The sequence below is a fragment of the Solanum dulcamara genome, chromosome 7 (assembly GCF_947179165.1).
Source record: "Solanum dulcamara chromosome 7, daSolDulc1.2, whole genome shotgun sequence".
In the NCBI taxonomy this organism is placed as follows: domain Eukaryota; kingdom Viridiplantae; phylum Streptophyta; class Magnoliopsida; order Solanales; family Solanaceae; genus Solanum; species Solanum dulcamara.
The window spans coordinates 76,990,796-77,013,658 of record NC_077243.1 but is presented as its reverse complement, the minus strand read 5'-3'; the positions used below and the strand labels follow the sequence as shown (position 1 = coordinate 77,013,658).

Sequence of the window (22,863 nt, the reverse complement as noted above, 5' to 3'; positions counted from 1 at the left end):
TCGAAACTCACTAGCCATATTGAAAGGTGATCTCTTGCATTGCTATTACGAAAAATCATAAAAAGAATAATTTGGTGCAAAAAGTATTATGTGTTCACGCAAAGTCCGACAAAGACCTGCACCTCAAGAAAATGTGATGTAGGCAACTAACCCTGGTGTGAGCACTAGTGGCTGACCTCTTGCCTTGCCAATAAGAAAATAAAAAAAACAGTTTGATGCACAAAGTATTTCATGTTCATGCAGGATTTAGGAAAGGAGTATTATCCTAATGGGGTGATACAAGTTGTCTATTCTGATGCAAGCACTAGTGATTGATTCCACAACTCAAACCTACAATATATATGTCGTCACACAAAGACAATTTATAATTTTATCGTTGGTCGAAGACTCCTTCAGCTAATAGGATCATATAACTAAAAAATGACAATGACACATGATGAAGATGGATTGCCTTATGTTGTTGTTGGTTGGATCCTACTAAAATTTACTAAAATGATTTTGATTTTATTCCAAGACACCAGTCTTGGTTAAAATGCTATTCCACAATTTGCTAAGATCTCTTCCCTTAAGTGTGCCCTCAACACCTTCACACATAGAAAAAGGAACAATTTGACTCCTTGCAACCCTCTAGCTATATACATTCATGTGGTGGTACAATTCCATCACCATAATCATCACAATCTTCATCTTCTTCTACACTATTATCAACATTTTCATAATAATCAGTCTTCATCAATCTTTGTGCCTACTATGGCATATACAAACTAAAACTGGAACCATTAGATATTTAACTATTCAGTATTCGAAATTTACTAGCTCGACTAGGGGTAACCTATTGCTCTACTAATAAGAAAAACTATAAAAAGGACAAAGTGGTGCACAATACATCTCTTTCATGTAGGGTTCGGTGAAGAGATGCAACTCAAGGAGGTATGATATAGGCATTCTACCTTAATGCAAGGCTCAACAGTTGATTCAACGACTCAAACCTGTAAACTATATATCACACTGATAGTGATGTTATTCCAAAAAACCAGTCTTGGTCAAAATAGCATTCCTCACTTTACTAAGATCTCTTCCCTTAAGTGTCCTCCCAACACCTTCACACATAGAAGAAGGAGCAATTTGTCTCCTAGCAACACTTTTAGCTATATATTCATGTGGTGGTAACATTCCATCATCACAATCTTCATCTTCTTCAACAACATTATCATCAACACTTCCATAACCATTTTTCAAGAATCTACTTGATGATTTCTTGTTATAAATTTTGGACAAATCAGGAATGTTAATAGGAGCTGATGATTGTTTTGGCACTTCGGACTCATTGTTGCTTATTGTAGTACTTTTAGCTGTTGGGATCATCTTTGGAGCACTTGCTAATTTCTTCTTCACAACATGATGACTCCATATGTCTTCTTCTTGAAAATCTCCATTAAATTCCATGTTTTTTCCTCTGGTTTTTTCTATTGCCCTGAATCCACCAAAATAAAGCTCTTATCATGAATCATCATGATGCCACCAGGAGAGAAAAAAAAAATTAAAAAATAAAGAAGAAAAAAACTATGATCATGAGTTAAGTCTCACAAAATTTCAAGAATGAGTATGAAAAAGATTGATTTCTTGAATGAGACTTAAGTTATATGTATGGTAGGTGTAAAAATTACACAATCAGGCTATGTTGCTCGAACTCTTCAAAATGTAGTTGAGTGTGTGTCGGATCCTCCAAAAATAGTCCTTTTTTGGAGAATCCAACGCGATTGCAGCAACAATTTTGATGAGTTATAGCAACATAGCTTGATTGTGTATATATTTTTACATCGAAAATACATAGCACTTAAGAATCATTCAAAAAATCAACATTTTTCACATAGCACTCAAGAATCATTCAAGAAATCAACATTTTTCATACAATGTCACCTCGAATCCTCCAAAAATATTGATTTTTTTGCGGATCCAACACGAATACAAGGAGAATCTTAATAGCCTAGTTAATTAACTACTTGAACTTTCACTTTATTGATGCGAGTTCAATTCTCCACATTGTAATCCCCTTCCTCATTTCCCCTTTCCTAATCCCCGATTAAAAAAAGCAAATGCAGCAACATTTTTTAAAGAATCCAATTAACATAACAATCAAATCATTTATAAGATAATTACAGATAAATCACAATGACATACATGAATTGATAACCTTATAAAAAAATGGTACTACTAACCTGATAATATAAAAATTATTTTCACAGACAATGTATATAACTTCAATCACTCTTTGAGTACAAAGAACCAACTAGCAAATTTTCCCAAATATTTATAGGCCTAGTTGGGTTTTCTTGGTAATCATCAATAATAAGAACCTTCTTTCACTTTTGGCCAAACAGAGGAGACTTTTTTTCTTTTTTCCTGAAAAATGGTACACTGAATTGAATACCAAATTCTATTAAAATCCCAGAAACAATTTCTTTGGATTTTACAAAATTCCAAAGAATATACACAGATTTCGAAGTGATTATAGCACAAGAAAAAAAATCGCAAAAACAGAGAAATAATTAATAGCAACAACAAACATACTCAATGATATTCCACAAGTGAGGTCTGAGAAATGTGATGTGTATGTACACAATCCTACTACTCCTATTATGTGAAGGTAAAAATTTTGTTTCTGATAATTCTCGACTTAAATAGCAATAATATATAATATAATAATTAAAGTAAAGTAAGCAATGATAATACTAAAATCGAAGAAAATAATTTTACGAGTGAGGCGTAGAAGGATAAGATGTACACATACCTTATCTGTGACTTTATGAGGTAAAAAAGTTATTTTCGATAAACAGAATTGAAAGAAATATAAAAGCAATATAAGTAAGATACAAAATAAAGCAGAAAAAGCCTAAAAGAAAATGATGATTTTCATGAAAATTTCAGTTCCCACTATGTGTTCTCATGAATTCCATTTCTCTTCAAAAGTGGTTTATAACTGAAATTTTAAAAGGAAAATTGAGGAATTTTTGGGTACATGAAAGTCTAAAAAGCTGCCCACAGATTATATAAAAGTTGTAAAAATAAAATTAGTGAAATTAAGGGCCCATGGAAATTCCCACAAGACGTTAAAGTTGCCTATTTTCAGTAAATACTCCCTTTATTTCATATTAGCTCAATTTTTAGAATTTGTTTTATTGTTTAAAATAGCTGAATTGTTCAAAATTCAAGAGAAATATTTGAATCTTTTTTCATGTTTACACTTTCCATTAATGAAGTTTTATAATTTTCTAAAAGTTAAACTACACTACTTATAAAATTATACTTCAATAAGGGACTTTGTATTTATGATTTCACATTTAATCATCTTTATGGGTTAATTAAACAAAAGGATAATAAAGAAAAATATGATTCAAATTTTATCTTTAAATGTTTTTCCTAATATCTGTGCATTACCTTAAAAAATTAATTAATATGGAATAGAGAGAGTAATTTATTTTGTACATAAATTTATTGTGGCAAAAGATTTTATGTCAAGTAGATTTTATTTAGTCTTTAGTAATGATTTATTTCAATGGAATATTTGAATATATAATAGAATATTCTTATCAGATAATTTTTTATTTATTAAAAAAATTATAAAATTTATATATAATCTCAAACGTTCACTATGTAATTACACAAGATATGTCACTTCATTTGATTACACATCAACATTAATTGAAGCGGATTAAAAATTTTACAGCTTATTGAGGTTAATGTATACAATTAAAGGAGATGACTAGTTTAAATGATGAACTTATCTACATAATTAATGCTCATGCGAAAATCTTTTTCCAAAATATTAATTAATATCATATGTTCAGATGTTTAATCAGAACATGTTATTATATAGCGGATTTCAGTTTGCTGAAATTGAAGCATAATTCTTGTTTAATAATCAGAATGAGGTCCTTAGAGAAACTTTAAATTTATCCTCGTATAATTTATACGTCACAAATTTAAACTGTAGAATCAATCAATAATATTTGTATCAGAGTAAATTATCGATATCACACATTTTTTGAGATAAAAAATTTGGAAGCTTATATAAATACGAATACTTCTTGCTCAGAACTATTTTCTTCTTTTGGGGATTAAATATTTAGGTATGTGGTAGACAAATGGGGTCACATACAGAAATTTGGAAGAGATTTGTGCAAAATACATAGTCGGCTGATGCATAGAAATTTGAGCAAAAGCTAAATTTAATAATTTCGAATTCAGAACTCAATTTTAACTTAAATTGTTATATATAGAATTGTAAATCTCAATTTATAATAGTAAAAATCCAAATTTCATATTTGTTGATGGTGATGGTCTGGTGGTATTTTTATATTTTGGGCACGCCCTTTAAAAAATCACTCATTCCTAAAAAATAAAAAATATTTTTACTAAATTATTCTTAAATAGTATTGATGTAATATGATTCCTTGATTATATAATAATTTACTTATCTAAATAAGCTTTAGTTTAGTGAGCTCAATAAAATATAGTGGTTCAGGTAGCTCAATTGATGAGCTGCTGCTCTAGTGATGGAGTTTCGAATTTTACGGTATCCTCCACCCCCTTCAAAAGAGAGAAGATTGTAGTCGTTGACATTTAGTTTTGACCTTCATACATGTATATTAGTTATTGAGCTTCTTCAATTTTAAATAATCTGAAGTAATTGTTTTTATAAAATATCAAAAAAAAATCAAGTGTATTTTTAAATTTTTTTTTATCATTCTTATAATTTTTAATAATATATATATAGTTCTATATATATAGTTCTATATACCCCATGTTGTGGGATTTCACTGGGTTGTTGTTGTTGTTGTTGTATATATAGTTCTATATAATTATGTATATAATTATTAATTTCTATAAATATCCAAAAAAAAAAATTTATTATTTCGTAAATTAGTAGCTTATATTTTTGAATTAATTAATTTATAACTAAGTTAATTAATTCATTTTATTAGAATTAAGAAGCCCGTTAGTTATTATTATTATCGATTCGTCTTATCTAATTTTTAGCTGAATTCACAATTAAATCAGTTTGGCTATTTTGTTAAGCTTAATTGGCTAAGTTATCAATTTTCATATGACCATTTTCCTTACAAATACAACTTTTTTTTTACTCCACCCTTAATCAAATTTCAAGTCATTTTTTAGCCCAAATTTAGGCCCAAAGTCATCCAACTCAATGTTGTCATCCCACTCTCTACAAACCCAATAACAACAACAATCTGCACTACTACGACATACTAACACCTATACATCTAAAACTCAATTCTTATAATAATTTTGGCTCAACACCAACTCAGTATAATATATATATATATATATTATACTTATATAATACTAACCATACGTTTTTCTTCTTGTTCCTTTTCCTCTTCCCAATCCCACCTAAACCCCCCTCCCCCCCCCCTCTTTTTTTTTAAAATTCTCAACAATCATCATTCTCCTACCCCCACCCTTTTCCTTTTCTTTTTTACACCCCACCAAATCCATCATTATTCAAAAACTCCATCATTACTCCCCCCAACTTCACTTTTTTTTAAATACATTCATCTTCTTCATAATCAAAGGAGAACAATATCAGAAAACGAAGAACAATTAATCAACATTCACCATTTTTCATCAAGAACCCCAAAATACATTCAAGAACACACACACAAAAAAAGGAACAAAAATACTGCACAAACAAAACAAAAAAAATAGAGAAGAGAAATAGGAGCTGGATTTTACACAAAACATTAATAAGAACAGAAAAGTAGTATTTTTTTCTTTTAAAAAAATAGTATTTCTATAGCAAAAAGATTTTGAGTCTATTTATTTTTGAATCTAAACTTTCATCGGAACTCCATTTGTGGTGGTGAAGAAGCTTCGAATTCGTCGTCTCAGTCGCTGCCTGAAAAGAGGTAAAATCTTTTTCTCAATTTTATTTTATTTAATTATTTCATGTTTTCTATTGAGTTGATTCGTAATCTTATTTTTTTTAGTTAACATCTGTTATGATTAATTAAATTAATGATGAAATTTCTTGTCTTGCTGGAAATGTAGTGATATTTTTATCAAATATGTGAAAGCTCTTAGTTTCGTTCATTATTTTCCCAAATAGTTTTCTTTGACGATATATATTTTCATGTTTTCATTTTTTTTTCTTTTATCATGATTTAGATAATAAATATATGCATAAGTTACTAGTTAGTTAGAACGTTAATGGCTTAATTGATTTAAATCTTGCTTTAAAATTTGAGTTGGTATAATGTATAGGTTAATTCCATGTTCTTTAGTTACTTGAATATATTTCTATATATATTTTTTCTACATGTATGCATGTTGTTTGTCATTATGTTATTTTATAATGTTCATATGTGATCCTTTTAAGTGTTATGCATATATACATATGTGTATTTTGATATTTCATTCTTATGCCTCAAGGACTCACTATACCAAGTTGAATTTAGTGGCAATTGGATCATGAGTTGTGTTGTCCCTATTCATTTATTGTGAAGTTATAATGCATGTGCCATATATATATGTTTGTTTGTTAATAAACAGTAGCTCATATTTGTATTATTAAATGTTATGCATGAATTGGTCTCTTAGTACAACACATGATTAGTTTGAATTAATGAGGTATCTCGTCCTTAGATGCAAGTTCCATATTGGTTTCTTTAGATCCTAGTGATTGCACTTAAAATGAGATGTCTAAGTATCCTTTATTCAATTAATAACAATCATATCTCAATTTCTTTCTCTCTATTCATTTACTAATTTTATCCTTTTTGTTTATTGTATGAACCATCGTCCGAGTCCAATATGGACTTTCTCCATTTTTTGCATTTCAGCATTGAGCCATGGAGGCCGAAATACACTTTTTTTCGAGTCATCCTCTTCAAAACCAAAAATGGAAAAGGATGCTGATTTACAGGTTGCTGGAGTTGAAAATAGGTTTTATACGGTGTATATACAGTCCGATATACATGAAAATATTATTGTATATATTGATATACAGTTTATATACATCCACAAAATACAGTGAAATTGGGACTAAGGCCCAAAACGTAAGTGGCTGAATAACTTAGTCCAGACGTACATAAACTAAGTGTTAGACCAAATTTTCATACTTTATTCATTTATATTTAATTTGGGTTATAATAATTTATTTATTTACGTTTATTTATACTTACGTAGAAATTAATTTTATTTGGTTTAACTTAATTGAACTCCCCTAAAAGAGAAACCATTTTTTCTGTTAATTTATTCTTTAAAAATGATTTCATTTAAGTGTTTTCTTTTAGTTAGACATTTCAACAAATATAATTTTCTTCCAAATTATCATAAAGGTTTGTAAGTTGATGCTCTTTCAAATCAATTGAGTTTAAAGTGTCTTTCTCTAAATTGATTTTTCCCTAAAGAGCTCAAGTGATTTTCCTTATTTAATCAAAGTCTTAATCACCTTTAATTTAGTTAAAATATATTAGATCTAATACTTCTCCTTAAACATATTTAAAATTTATTTACTTAGTCATTTAAAAGAGTATATTTTCTTGATAAATTATGTCAAATATTTCAAGTTGATTTATTGCTCAAATAAATATATTTATCTTTACTACTTACAAGTAATTTTTCCAAAGTTAATCAAATAATTTTTAAATCGTCGGACAACCGCACGTTAGCGGCCATTTTGAGTGCTAACACCTTCTCAAAGTGGAAATTTGAATCCTTACCCATTTTTTCTAATTTTTAAGACTTAAAGCTGTTAAGATCTTTTAAATTAAGTTGTCTCAATTTCTTTAAAAAATTAAGTAGCGACTATTCTTTTTCTAAAATTGATTTTTTCTATAAAAGTTGAAATTAATTTTCAATCGTCTTTTTCCGATATAATAGTAGTCTTTTAAAACTACTGAAATAATTTCTTTGCAATAATTATTTTTTATAGTAATATTTATTATAACAATTAATATTTTTTAAAATAGATTTTTCATATAATGTTTTATTATATATTTTTTATAATTACATTTTATTCCAAAGCGATAGCTTCTAGCTAGTTCAGTGGATAAGATGGTTGCGCTCCAACTCACTCAAGTGTCGCCGCCCTTTAAAGGAGCAGGTGCAGTGAACTGTAATTGTGAAAAGATTAGAAGAACTGGCCAAAGAAGGTGATAGCCCTGTATATTCGTTCCCATGGTTCGATCCTTCCCAGTAAAACGCGGCGTGTTCGGTGTCAAAGCAGTCAAAGAAGGCCACAAGTGGAAGCAACCGATGCCTTGATCATTCAATTGACTCTTTGCTGCCAGTTTGTACTTGTTGTCATGCTGACAAAAGCAGGGGTTTCGGTCGACCGCTAGCTATGCCCTGCTTGGCCCCTCTCTCCCGGCACGGTGGAGGTTCGTATGATAACGAAATAATTTGGATAAATAATGTCAATATAAAATTGTTTTGAGTATATAACAAAGTCTTCTTTACATATTGATTAACTATAATCTATTTTAAAATCATTGCATAGTCCTTTCAGAGTTCATTAATGCCAAAGGAAAATAACAAGGTGTTTTAAATTTGCATAGCATGAAATGGAGCCTGTCAAACTCCGTATTCGCGGCCTAAGTTGCACAGTCTAGTACCATTGAATTATTCCTTCTCGTTGATTTAGGTGGTTCACAATTAGTATATGTACAAAAATATATAAAATCTATCCTATATATACAGGGTATTTTTTTGCCGAGTGATTCGAGTGAACTCCATGACACCCACGTAGGTTCGCCCTTGCTTATTAAACAAATTTTTATATCCCATCATGGGGTGAATATAAGATTAAAGTCGAATACATCGAAAATCTCTTAAATTTATCTATGAATTTTATTTACTTATGAGATAAGTGTCAAAAACACATCTAAACTATCCTTATTTTTTGAGTTTCATACCTAAATTATTGGGAGTGTGAGTTTCATACATAAACTATCACTTCTTATTGGGGTGAATATAAGATTAAAGTCGAATACATCGAAAATCTCTTAAATTTATCTATGAATTTTATTTACTTATGAGATAAGTGTCAAAAACACATCTAAACTATCCTTATTTTTTGAGTTTCATACCTAAATTATTGGGAGTGTGAGTTTCATACATAAACTATCACTTCTTATTTTGAGAAACACACATCTCTCTTTTATTCTATTCTCACCATGATGTGTGTTATAACTCTCTCTTTCATTTTAAAAAAATTGTCACATCACACTCCACATAGAGAAAATATTTCACCTAGACAAAAATTAAATAAACTCTTAGAATTAGTTAAAATTAAATATTAAAGTATCACTATCCACCCACAAAAAAATATAAAATAAAATATAAAATATTTTTATTACCCCACCCCACCACTTTTTCTCACCATACTCCCCCTCCCCCCTCCCCCATTTTTTTTATTTTTTCTAAATTTCTTTTATAAAAGCTTTTAAAAAAATTTCTTACTTCATCTTCCCCCTCCCCCTTCAAATAATAATTTAGATATTATTTTTATATATTTGTTTTAAAAAAAATTCTACCCCCACACGTAATCCTCCGCTTTCAATTTTTTTCTCGTTTTGTGTTAGATACATACAAATGAGTGAGAAAAATAACTTTTTTAAAAAAATAATTTCATTTTTTAAAAAAATAATTTTGGTTTTTTTAAAAAATAATTTTTTTTTTGAGGGATAGAAATACTTTAGTTTAAACTTTTAACTAATATTAATAGTTTATTTAATTTTTATCAATATAGAATATTTTAGCCATGTGACAAAAAAAATTCAAAAAATAGAGAGAGAGTACAGAGAGTGTATTACACACACCACTGATGTGTGTTTCTCAAACTGAGAAGTCATAGTTTATGTATGAAACTCACATTCCCAATAGTTTACGTATGAAACTCAAAAAAAAAGAATAGTTTAGGTGTGTTTTTGATACTTATCTCTTTACTTATTTATTTTTTAAAACAAATATTCAAACATGTTTTAATTAAATATTTGAATATAGGGTAAAAGTGACGTTTCAATAGAACACTTTCGACTTAAATTTTAGAAAAGCTTCAGCACGTGTCCTCTCAAAAATTTATTACGTAGTAAGTTAATCATTTAAAATATATGACCTCATTTAGTTATACGCATTAGCCTCAATAAATTATAAAATCTCTAAATGCTAATTAAGATTAGTGTATATAATTAAATGTGGTGACATATTTTAGGTGATGCAATATGCCATATTCTAAGTGATACATAGATGACTCTTTCATCAGCTTTTTCAGTTGACAATAGATTAGCATATTCATAAATAGGATGATAATTCAATAATAGCATATTCAACGTAATTCTATACATAAGATCTGGAAAAAATAGAGTGCATGCTAACTTTACCCTTGTTTTATGAATGTAGAAAAAATGTTTTTTAAAGATATCTGACTCAAGTAATACATATGAAAACAAATTTCATATACGACTTTACACTAATTATCTCCTCCCCATCCTCCAACACGACTATCCTAACCCTGCCCCTCCACACTATTTCCACCTCATAGATCTAAAAGTATTTGGGATAAAATTTTCTACTTATTTACCAAATATCAAAAAATAAGTAGAAAATAATAATTTATGAGCGTTAGCTTTTTTAAATTTTAGCTGAAAATGCTTAACATAACCTGTTATGATATATTCAGATGCTCAATTAAAACAGGTCATAATTTGAATATCCCAAACTAGTAGTTACCTTTATGTCGACCAATCAAACTTTCCAAATCATCTAGTAGAAAATATCATAGAATACTTGGCATAAGATCCAAGTCAATCCAAACTAGTACTATTTTATTTGACCTTTTAAGCAAATAAATCATAATTTATTATTAGGTGGAGTCTCTTGTACCAGTAATACTTGCTGAAAAGTCCTCCTACACTTAGTGAACTTCAATTGCAGAACCTCATGGTATTTGCTGCTACATCTGAAGCATAACAAATAGGTAATTTCTCTGGTAAGTTCAAGAAAGTTACTCTGTCAGTTTTATGTTTGTCTTAATTTTTTTTATAGCACGTTTCAAAAAGAACTTCTTTACTTTTAGCAACTGTTTAACTGGAAAGTACAAGATTCAAGGGTATTTTAATATATTTAATATAAAACTCAAGATTTTTATATTTTGTTAAACTCCATGATAAATAAAACATGATAAATAAATTGAAACGGAATCACAAATATTGACCATTGGAGCAATTCTCTTTTCTCTGGTTACAAAAGGGGTTTATTCCGGAAAAATAGTGAATAATTTTTATGGCCTAACAAGTCCTTAGTTCTTTACCTTTTTCTAATTCCGATTTCTTATTAAAAATTGTGTTAATACCTTAAACTACTCTGTTGTGAGCTCATCAAGTACTGTGCTTGTGAGTCATAGTTGGTTGTGTGGTAGATTAATCGAGGTGCGTGCAAGCTGTCTGTCAAAAATTTCTTGTGGTAATATCAAAATTGAACTTGTTTTGTCATGGAAACAATGGGAGGGAGCCAAAATTAGGGTTTGTTCTATTGAGTCATGGAATAGTTTATTGGTGTCTTGAGTAAGAGGAAAAATATTTCCTAGAAAAATGTTTTTCATTTAGAAATCATTTATAGGGGTTGCTTTGAATTACACAATATATTTCAGTTAATGGTAAAAAAACATATCTGAAGTATCATTTTATTGCGAGTTTCATATCTCAGCTATCAGTTGTTCCCTTCTTACCTGTAATATCATCATAGCATTTATGTATTAAAACACAACTCAAAGCTGATTAGTCCAACTATTGGTTGTTCTCTTTTTACTTGAACTATCACGACCTACTCAACTATGTGATAATACATAGACGGTGATAGTTTAGATAAGAAAAGGGGTAGATGGTGATAGTTTAGATAGATGGTGATAGTTCAGGTAGGAAAAGCGGGATAGTTCTAGTCAAAAAATGGGAACAACTGGTAGCTAGAGTGTGGAACTATCATTAACTCAATATATTTTCTAGAGTGTGAAACTATCTGCTTAATACTATGTTGCTTGGACTCTTCAAAATTGTTGTTCCACCCATATCTGATCGTCCTAAAATGCACTACTTTTGAGGATCCGACATGCACATGGAGGTATTTTTTTTAAAATCCGAGCAATATAAGTTTAATTGAACAATTCTGAAAGCTGTCTTACTGATATTTGAACTACTAAAAATTTTCCTTGGTTTGATTTACTAGGAAACATGGCTGAAGCTTTCGTTGAAGTTTTGTTACAAAACCTTAGCTCTTTTATTCAAAAGGAGCTTGGATTGCTTTATGGCATCGATGAAGAATTAAGAAAGCTTTCAAGCTTGCTATCGACAATCAAGGCTGTCCTTCAGGATGCTGACCAGGAACAGCTGAAAGAAAAGGCAATAAGAAATTGGTTGCGGAAGCTAAACAGTGCTACTTATGAAGTTGATGATGTCTTGGATGAATGTGCAGCAAAAGAGATCAGGTTGCAGGAAAAAGCCCGAAGAATTGGATGCATTTCCATGCCATCTGTTTTTCCTTTGGAGAATATTTTGTTTCGTCGCCAGATAGGGAACAAGGTTAAAGATGCCATCAGGAAACTAGATGGAATTGCTGAGGAACGTATTAAGTTCCATTTGTCTGAAGTGACTTCGAAGAAACGATTATCCACAACAGATGAAGTACGTGAAACTGGCTTTGTTTTAACTCCGGCAGAAGTCTATGGAAGGGATGATGATAAAAGGAAAATTGTTGAAATCTTAACAAAGAATGTAGATGATTTTCAAGAGCTTTTGGTTCTCCCTATAGTTGGAATGGGAGGTCTTGGAAAGACGACTCTTGCTCAATTAATTTACAATGATGTGTTGGTACATGGACATTTTGATTTGAAAATTTGGGTTTGTGTGTCACATAATTTTGACGAGAAGAGGTTGATAAGAGCAATCCTAGAAGCCATAGTTGGGAAAGATATAAATGCTTCCGAGTTAGCTTCTTTACAAAGTCACCTCATAAACTTGTTGAGAGGAAAACGATATTTACTCATTTTGGATGATGTTTGGAATGAAGATCAGGAGAAGTGGGATAAATTAAAAGCCTTACTAACAATTGGTTCTAGAGGTACTTCAGTTATTACCACTACTCGTTTAGAAAAGGTTGCTTCAATTATGGGAACGGTACAGCCACATCGTTTATCCTGCTTGTCGGAGTATGACTGTTGGTGGTTGTTCAAGCATCGTGCATTTGTCCCCGACAGAAAAGAAAGCCCCAAATTTGTGGATATTGGAAAAGAGATTGTAAGAAGATGTTGTGGGGTGCCTCTGGCTGCTAAAGCTCTAGGAAGTCTTTTGCGCTTTAAGAATGACGAAAAAGAATGGTTGTTTGTCAGAGATAGTGATTTTTGGAATTTGCCACAAGATGAAAGTTCAATCTTGCCTGCTCTAAGGTTGAGCTATTTTCACCTTCCTCAAGATTTGAGACACTGTTTTGCTTATTGCGCGATATTTGACAAGGGCTCCAAAATTGACAAAGAAGAGCTGATTTATTTCTGGATGGCCAACGGATTTATCTCATCAGAGGGAAACTTGGAACCTGAGGATAAAGGTAATGAAGTATGGAATGAATTATACTGGAGATCTTTGTTCCAAGAAGTGCAACAAAATTCAGATGGGAGGATGTTGTTTAAGATACACGATCTTGTTCATGACCTGGCCCAATCTATAATGGATGATGGTTTTCATGCAACAAAACTTGAAGGCGGGGAAAAGATATCGGCAAGCAGAATTCGACATGCAACAATACATGCCGAAGATAAGTCATTTGTTGCTTTTCCTAAAAGTACTATGCTTTACAACCCTTCGACAATTGCTATGTATGGTTCTTTAAGGGTGTTGATTTTTTGTTCTGTTCAGTTAAAGGAATTGCCATCTGCAATCGGAAATCTAATACATTTAAGGTATTTGGACCTTTTCAGTACATGTATTGAGAGTCTTCCTCAGAGTATATGTTCTCTTCAGAATCTGCAGATGCTAAGTGTAGAAGATTGTTGCTTACTTCGTGTTTTACCGAAATATCTGAGGTATCTGAGAAATCTTCGGCATCTTCGGCTAAGAGGCTGTCCATTGAGTCACATGCCTCCTCATATAGCACAATTGACACACCTCAAGACTTTAAACAAGTTTGTCGTAGGGAAAAAAAGATGTTCTAAGCTTAGTGAATTGCGAGATTTGAATCTTCGGGGAGAACTAGTTATTGAGCACCTTGAGAGGGTTGAAAATCATATGGAGGCGAAAGACGCTCTAAGTTTAAAGACAAACCTCCAAAGTTTAGCTTTGTACTGGAACCGTTCCGCTGGGTGTGAGTCATCAAAGGATGTTGATCTGCTGGTGCTTGAAGCACTAGAACCTCATTCCGACCTTAAGCATTTGAAGGTATCCGGATTCAGAAGTACATGCTTGGCAAGTTGGATGAGGGCTTCAATTTTGAGAACTATCATTACCCTTTATCTTCATGATTGTATATACTGCTTGCATCTCTCTCAACTAGCTGAGCTTCCTTGTTTGAAATATCTTTCGCTGAGGGGAATTCATGTGGAGTACATTGACAGTGACGTTGAAAGCAGAATATCCCAATTAAGAAAGTTCCCATCCTTGGAATCACTTGAGATGTGCAAGCTTCCGAATTTAAAAGGAGTTTCAATCAAAGAAGGAGAAGAACAATTTCCAAGTCTTCACGAAATGTGGATTGAAGACTGTCCTTTGCTAACATTTCCAAGCCTTGTAACACTCAGAAATTTGAGAATTATGAAATGCTCAAACATGACTCTAGCCTCTATCTCTAATCTTTGTGGTCTCACCTACTTAGCAATTGGTAACAACAAGGAACTAACTTCTTTCCCTGAAGAGGTGCTAACGAACCTCACCGATCTTGAAATATTGATGATTGGGGATTTCTCAAAGCTGGAAGTACTACCAAACAGCCTGGCAAGCCTCACTGCATTGAAGTCCCTGCAGATTGGTTACTGCCACCATCTAGAGTCTCTACCAGAGCAGGGATTGCAAGGCCTCACCTCAGTCCGTAAATTGTCAATCGGCTGCTCTGATAGATTGAAATATCTGTCTAAAGGATTCCGGCACCTAGCTTCCCTGGAGGAACTTGAAATTTTTGGGTGTCCAGAGTTGGTTTCTTTTCCACAAGAGATTAAACACCTGAATTCCCTTCATCGCGTTCACCTTGGTGGTCTGCCAATGTTCCAGGATACTGTAATTCACCCTGAGGAGTTGGTTTTCTGGCAACTGCCTGAGGCTTTACGCCATGTCCACAATCTGCAATTTCTTTCTGTATGTAGATTCCCAAGTTTGACTTTATTGCCTGAGTGGTTAGGCGAACTTACTTCTCTCAAGGAACTGAACATAGTACAGTGTGATAATCTTGCCTCACTGCCAGTGTGTATGGAGAGAATGAGCCTCCAGTCCTTGAACATTTTGGGCTGTGCGATATTGGAGAAGCGTTGCAAGCCGGGACAAGGAGAAGACTGGTACAAGATTGCGCACATTCCAAAAGTGAAAATCAGTCAAAACTGTGATTTTCTTGGTATCAATTTTCCATCAGAGAGGTTCACTGGTCTAAGGCAATTTCACTTGTAGAAGGCATCACCGCTGAAATAACAATGTTGTATTTTGAAGTTGATAATGCTACTATTCGTGAAGTGTTGGCGTAATAGTTATGCTTATTACAGGTATGTTTAGCTTTACCTCTTTCTATTATAATCGCATACACCTGTGTTTATGTCATATAACTGTTTTGCTCATTGGTCAAAGGCAGGCATATCCAGTGTTATCAAAAGAACACTTGAGCCCTAAAACGAGGTGCAAAACATGTTGAGCACTTTGCCTCGCTTCACATACACTTCAGTACCATCATCAAGGCTATAAGACATACTTTTCCTTACCAATTGAAAAGGCGACACTAAACAATTGATATTTCACTTTATCTTTTTTTCCAATTTTGTCTATATGTTTGTTACTTTTTATTATAATTCTTAGCCTTAGACTATATATACATATTTGTACGTTCTCCATTTGTGCCTTGTTTTCATTAAAACTCACGCTTTATTTGCATTTTGCGCTTAAAGCCTCAATGGACCTTAGAGTTTTTTTTGCACTTTTTGCCTTTGATAGCACTAAGCTTATCTACTTGGATATCTTCTGTTGCCATTATGTTTGAAACTATGATATCTTCTGTTGCCATTATGTTTGAAACTATGCTACTAACTTTCTCTTGTTATGCAAGTACCAACAAGTAGAAAATTTCTGAATTCATATAATTGTCATCATTCAAGTCAGTAAGCTAATTTTAATGTCCCCAACATTGTTATTTACTTACATCAGGGCTACCAAAACTGTTCTTGCAAGTAACAACATGCCTAATCTTATTTCTCAAAATACAAGTAGAAAACTAAAATCCTGTTTACTTTTCTCTTGAATCTGTACTGCTTGAACTGCTATTTGACTCCCTTTTAGCCTCATCTAAAGCTCCATTTTGCTTCTCTTCAGTCCCTAAAGTCTCTGGAATCAAAGGATGATAAGACATATGACTGTAGTAAGAAGAATATGGATGTACTGAAATGCAGCTTGTAGGTGCAATATATCTATAAGAAGAGGGATACGGGAATCCCACGAACGCATTAGGTTGAGGCCAATATACAAAAGGCATGACAGAATTTGGTGGATAGATTGGGAAAACAGGATATGAACATTGGTTAAGGTAGTGAATATTGGACGCGGTATTAACCATTACAGGTTTTTGCATATCTGCTGGTGCATGAGGTGGTGCTTGTATTGGTTTAGTCATCTGACTTGGAGACGAGGCGTGGCCCATTAATCCGAATGGTGCAGGAGGTGGGGCAGAACATGAAGGGTCAGAATGTATAGTTGTAGCTTTCTCTGAAGTTTTGCTCTTAGAGATTGCTTCTCTCTTGCTTTTCGTTTTTGTCCATGCTTTTTTCCCCTGCTCTGAATTGGGACTAATATTCTGGAACAACATGAACACTTGCATCAGAGAAGACCTTTTTTTAACAGAATAAAAAGGTGTTAGTCTGAAATGTGAAAGTTAAACTCAAAACTGAGTTTTACTTTGCAGCAGAGTTACCACCAATTCTGGAGAAAATGACTATGAGTTGCAGATCTTACAATAGCATCAGTCTCAGAATGTGATAGAAATAACTCCTCCCTTTCTGCATCCTCATCTGTCCTGCAAATGTGGAGATGATTCGACAACATAAGAAGAATCTTCCGAGCCCAAAAAAACAGAAAAATTGTCAGCAGAACGTCTGCAAACAAGGTAATAGGGCAGCCTGGTGCACAAAGTATCCCGCTTCATGCAGGGTCAGAGGAAGGGCCGTACCCCAAGGGGGTGTGATGGTGACATCTTACATTGAAGCAAGCATCAACGATTGATTCCACATCTCGAACTTGTGACCTATAGGTCACAGGAAGGCAAACTTTACATTGCTCCAAGGCTCAAAAAGGTTTTCCTTTCTTTAGATTTGCTTTCTTTGATCAATTCGGAGTTATTTTGTGATACCAAATCATTTATAGGCATCCGAAAGCTTGTAAAAATGTACTCTCCCCCTCCGTCTCAGATTTTTTGTATTTTTGTTTCAAAAAGAATGTTATATATTAAGTATGTTTTGAATTCCAACATTCTCATTTTACCATCGCGGCGCTCTTATAGGAGTGACTTGATATGTTTAAGACTACAACATTCAAAGGGTGTTTCTGGTAATGTTATATACATCTTCATTTTAAAACAACAAGATTCAAAAGTCTTTTTTACCTTCTTAAACATCGTATCTAGTCAAACTAACATAGCGAAATGAAACAGAGGGAGTATATACTCTATTTCCGCGATGCACTATAGGCTACTTGAAAAGTATACAAGACAAACATGCAATGCAGAATACCTGTAATACTTCTGTAGGAGGTCCAAATTCTTATATTTGGTTTCTCTTTGAACCAGGTCATTAGGAAAGCCAGCCATGAAGAGAAGTGTAATTCCCAAGGCCTTAAAGAAGAAGCTTCCGCTGCGAATATGGATCAGCATTGCCATCCGACATATCACCGGACCAAAAGATTTTAGTTTTTTTCTTCCCATTCGCTGCCGGACATATCTGGTATGACAATGCATCAATTTACAGACTTGTAAAATCTCATCTATGAGAAAAAATACCTAACCAATTTCATGTTTGTGCCTGTAGAAAAGATACTTCTCAATTTTGTTGTAATGTTAACCAGATCAGTTCAAGTTATATACATAACAATGTAAAGGATTTTTACACTATTGGTGGAATTTTTGGTTTGTCATATTTGACTCGATATCGAGAGTTACCTATAGGTCAACTGAACCTAATAGCACAAAAAAATTCTTTACATTGTCAGTACATGAATCATAAAGTCCATATTATTGCAACAAAACGTACGGAAATACAATAGTTAAGCAGTATTACTCATTTTGAGGAAGATTTCTTGTCCTTCCTCCATACTTGATGCATAGGAATAAGCATGATGGGCAGGTAGCATCCGAGGGACGCATGGCCCTCTCCTCTTCAAGTATTTTAACAGGACACAAGGTTGGGTTGTGTCTGTTGGGATAGAATATCTTCCTCTGAAATCCAGGATTATCATATAATACATGCTCCTGGAACATAACATATCAACTCAATTAAAATTCGAACCACTTATAGGTATAAGAGAGTGACACAACAAAAGTTTTAGACATCCTTGTTTTAGCAAATAACTTGATTAATAATATTCAAAGATTTCGATGAGTGTTATAAGAGTAAACATGGTCATCAAGAAAATTGAACTTTTCTTCTGCTAATGAATAGTTTACTTTTCTGTTATTACGATAAAAAGTTGCTTCATTGAATGAAGAATTAAACTAATATATGTATAATTCATGTATAGTATGTTTATACCATTTTATAATCAGCGTATAATCTATGTATACGGGCTAAGAAAAGTAAACAGTGAATCCAGTCGGCAATTTGTGTAAAGATCTCTTATTGAAACTAACTAGACGTCTCCACGTGCAGTTTATTAGAACAAAAAAAAATAAAATCTGAGGACCTGTAGCGCGACATATAATTGAAGTTAGTAGCATACCCCTGGATCTTTTGAATCTATATATGGTTCTCCCTTGTGAAAAATGCTGAAATGGTTGAAGTCTAATTCATACATGTCCTCGCTCCCGTGCCTTAAACCAAGAGGCGCGAAAACTAAGATTTTTCTCATAGTATGAGATTGAGCATTTTCCAGTGAAAGTTCTTTTGATCCTAGCATTTTCGTTACTTCCTTTGGACAAAATTCCATCTTTAGGGACTTTTTATGTGAAGATTCACTTCCCTGTAGTCTTATTCCATAATCTATAGGACGGGTTTTTGAGAACTCCTTGTAGGCTTCAAGCATATTAATTTCTTCATTATTACAGTTTCCAAGTCCCCTAGCATTTTTGGAAACGTCCATATCAGTTGGTGAACTCTTTTCCTCTGGATCAGCATGATGATCACAACTTTCCAATACTGGTGGATCACTTGCTTCACAGATATCTACTTTTAGTTCTTCGGTCTCCTCAATTTGTAAGCTCTTGACATCTTCAGTGTCTACAATGTCAGTATAAGTGCCACTGCCATCGGATTCTTGGTCATTTTCGCTATTATCAGGGTTGTTATCTTCAGCTGAATCCCTGTCTTTGGATATTTCAAAATTCAGAAACTGAGTATCACCCATGCTCATCCAATTCACTAGGCAATGTTCTGTATGAATGTCTTTCGTTAGGAAAATTTCAGTATGATCCTTCACCTCTGAGTCCAATTTTCGTGTTCTGTCCTCATTACTGTCGATACATCGTGCTACTTTTTGTCTCTTGAGCTTTATGAAGTGTCTTTCCTCTATACTTTGACTACTGGCCTGTGATAAAGATATATTAAACGCGACATATTGCGCTAGAACTCAGCATCGAGCATATACATATTGAATGTTCATAAAATTTACAAGAAGATTTTCACTGATAGAACTGTTATATTATATGCTTTAAATCTCTGAAGTTGCACATACACACTTATAACCTATGTTTCTCGGAGTTTCCAAAATAATGTTGCATATGTGTCAGATCCTCCAAAAGTAGCTCCAACAATGCACTACTTTTGGAGGATCCGACATGCACCAGTTGGCATTTTTGAAGAGTCCGAGCAACATAACCTATAACTTCCAGCAAGTTGTTGATAGAGTTTTTGTCGCCATTCCCACCCCCCAAGCCCCAGCCCCCTAAATATATGATGGCATAAACCATTAGTTTACTGCCCAAGGAGAAATTTTATTTAAGAAATTCTTGCAGCGAACTAGTTTCATAGCATCTTTTAACTGTCCATTTGAACACTAAATCTTCAAGAAGAACAAAACAACGTCATGAAAAAGGAATTTCGTAGATATAATTTGATAATCTCAAGTAAGATCAATCACATGAAAATAAGAAAATAGACCTCGGGTGCCTAACTCAATCTCTAAAGCTTAGCTCGTAAGATAGAACAACTCATTCCCTCAACCAATGTAGCACATTTCACAATAATGAAGTAAAAATAGCTAATATATATAAAAAGTTGAGTTGAGCAATCATACATTTCCATTTGAGAAGTTGAAGTCTTTATGTTTTTCTTGTATGTGAGATTCAAGAATTGATATTCTCTCCATGAGCTTCGCGTTTTTCTGTTTTTCCCTTTGCAATTCTGCAGAAATCTCAGCAATATTGACATTCAGAGTTTTCTCTTCTTTCAGTTCTTGCTCAACAGTCCAACATGTAGCAGAAGCATTCACCATCCTATTTTGCAACATTCCTGTTTGTGATATTTCACCACAAATCCAAAAGAGAAACTAACTCAGCTAGTTTTATTATTTTTATGCTGTCCAGAGGCAGAGCTAAGGGCAGGGGTCGTCGAAAAATTACAATGTATATATATACAAGATCAAAATTACCTTTTGTGTGTATACTATACAGTAGATGTTGAATCTTTCTCTTGACTTCTTAGTGTGTTTACTTTATATTTCGTAGGGCAACACTAAGCTCTCCCTGTAAGTCGAGTTCTGGAGAAGGATCAAACCACTATGAGTCTATTGTAGACAGTCTCCTTGTATCTATGCAATAGATGCTGAATCTGTCTCTGGACTCTTTGTGCATTTACTTTTTCATATTTTGAAGGGCATCACTAAGTTCTCTCCCTATAAGTGGAGTCTGGAGAACAATCAAACCACATTGAGTCTATTGTAGACAGTCTCCCCTGTAATTTTTTGCTAATTTTCCACGTGACTTTCTAATCACATGAGGACAATTCTTACCGTAGCACCGTTAAATTGTAAATTACAAAAAGAATGAAGGATGGTCAATCACACCTAAAGTATTTTGATTTTTTGAGTTTCATATTTCAACTATCATGTGTGAGTTTCCTACCTAAACTATCACATATTGTTTATCGAGACACACCACATGAACTATCAGTTGTTCCACTTTTTCTACCTAAAATATCACTATTGTCCAGGTAGAAAAAGTGAACAACTGATAGTTTAAGTATATTTCGATAAACATTTGGTGATATAGAAAACTCACACACCTAATAGTTCAAACATTAATTCAAAATATTAGAATATTTTAGATTATTTTTTTTACCCTTTTAACTCTAAAAAATAGCTTGTAGCAACAAACAGAACACTCATTACTCTTAATAAAAAAATTAAGACATAAAAAATACTTTTTAAAAAAAAATCTTTAGAACTATATGTCTTCAAGATTGATGCATAGGTTAAGGAATCTGTTTACTTCTGTCATTCAGTTCTTTGGTTAGTTTTTCTTTTTCTTTTTATGGCACAAAAATTAAAATAATACTTAAGATAGCAATTTAAAAAAGGAAAGCTTTGCTGTTAAGTGAGGTTAGTTTCCCAATAATAGAAAACACTAGGAGTATCCTAGGCTAGTTTGATGTTCCATATTTTTTTAATACTTCAGATTTCTTGGCTTTTTCATATGTTTTACTTTTTTATATTTATTTTTTTTAGATAAAATTTTTGATTTCATCATTAAATTAGACCGAGAATTGAAGCTAGAAGGCAATGCACGAGTTCGATTAAATTCATAGCTTTAATCAAATTATGTATTTATATTATGAAATTCATTAAATATATGTATATATAATTTAGAATCTAGTTATTAAACACATGATATAATTATTCAAAATTTATAAGCTATAAAATTTAAATTCTGACTCCAACTCCGACTAAACACTTATCTTTGTTGGTCATTTTATGTGAAAGTAATTCATCCCTCTACTCCACATACTAAACTCCTAGAAACAACATTAATAAAGATCAATTTTTTAATTTGTCAAGGCATATGAGCCCAATGTACCAATGAAGACTCTGTTTCCAAGGCAAAAATGTAGAAAGTGCACATGTGCACATGAATATAATTACTTTGTTAAATAGAGGTACAACATTTTTCTTTCTTATTTTTATTTGTCCTATTAAATTTTTTATATTCTTTTAAAAAAAATCATATTAATTGATATTTAATTTTAATATTTAAAAAATAAATAATTAATATTGAGAGTAAAGAATAGGGAAAAAAAATCTCTTAATACGCCAAAAATGACGAATAAACATAAAATTATTTTTAATGTAGTAGATAAGTGAAAGTAATCGCTGAAGTAAAATATTTAATTATAACCTCACGTGCACTAGCAACTTCGAAGGATTTGTCTCCATTCTTCAATTACAGTTTATGTCAGCAAAGTAAAATGTT

The 22,863-nt window shown here is 32.4% G+C and overlaps 3 protein-coding genes across 7 annotated transcripts; 1 reads left to right on the top strand and 2 right to left on the bottom strand.

Annotated features, from left to right (window-relative positions):
* Positions 1-583: 583 nt before the first annotated feature.
* LOC129896551 (protein S40-6-like) lies at positions 584-2,993 on the bottom strand. 2 transcript variants are annotated; one of them, XM_055972485.1, is made up of 2 exons: positions 2,792-2,993; positions 584-1,474 (listed from the first exon to the last, which is right to left on the bottom strand). In XM_055972485.1, the coding sequence occupies exon 2, from the start codon at positions 1,444-1,446 to the stop codon at positions 1,021-1,023; it is 426 nt and encodes a 141-aa protein (XP_055828460.1). In that variant the 5' UTR covers positions 1,447-1,474; positions 2,792-2,993; the 3' UTR covers positions 584-1,020. The 2 variants fall into 2 exon arrangements, with proteins under 2 accessions (XP_055828460.1, XP_055828461.1); XM_055972486.1 differs by lacking the exon at positions 2,792-2,993 and adding an exon at positions 2,220-2,440.
* A 7,899-nt stretch (positions 2,994-10,892) lies between these two features.
* LOC129894423 (putative disease resistance protein RGA4) lies at positions 10,893-16,708 on the top strand. Of its 3 annotated transcripts, none has more exons than XM_055970118.1 (3): positions 10,893-11,014; positions 12,247-15,754; positions 16,572-16,708. In XM_055970118.1, exon 2 carries the CDS (start codon positions 12,252-12,254, stop codon positions 15,660-15,662), a length of 3,411 nt encoding a protein of 1,136 aa, XP_055826093.1. In that variant the 5' UTR covers positions 10,893-11,014; positions 12,247-12,251; the 3' UTR covers positions 15,663-15,754; positions 16,572-16,708. The 3 variants fall into 3 exon arrangements, with proteins under 3 accessions (XP_055826093.1, XP_055826095.1, XP_055826094.1); XM_055970120.1 differs by having other exon boundaries at positions 10,894-11,002; XM_055970119.1 differs by lacking the exon at positions 10,893-11,014 and adding an exon at positions 11,029-12,141.
* On the bottom strand, positions 16,486-21,509 carry LOC129894424 (uncharacterized). 2 transcript variants are annotated; one of them, XM_055970121.1, is made up of 7 exons: positions 21,048-21,509; positions 20,694-20,908; positions 19,182-19,985; positions 18,524-18,714; positions 17,981-18,187; positions 17,208-17,268; positions 16,486-17,049 (listed from the first exon to the last, which is right to left on the bottom strand). In XM_055970121.1, exons 2-7 carry the CDS (start codon positions 20,904-20,906, stop codon positions 16,486-16,488), a joined length of 2,040 nt encoding a protein of 679 aa, XP_055826096.1. In that variant the 5' UTR covers positions 20,907-20,908; positions 21,048-21,509. The 2 variants fall into 2 exon arrangements, with proteins under 2 accessions (XP_055826096.1, XP_055826097.1); XM_055970122.1 differs by lacking the exon at positions 21,048-21,509 and having other exon boundaries at positions 20,694-20,920.
* Positions 21,510-22,863: the final 1,354 nt, after the last annotated feature.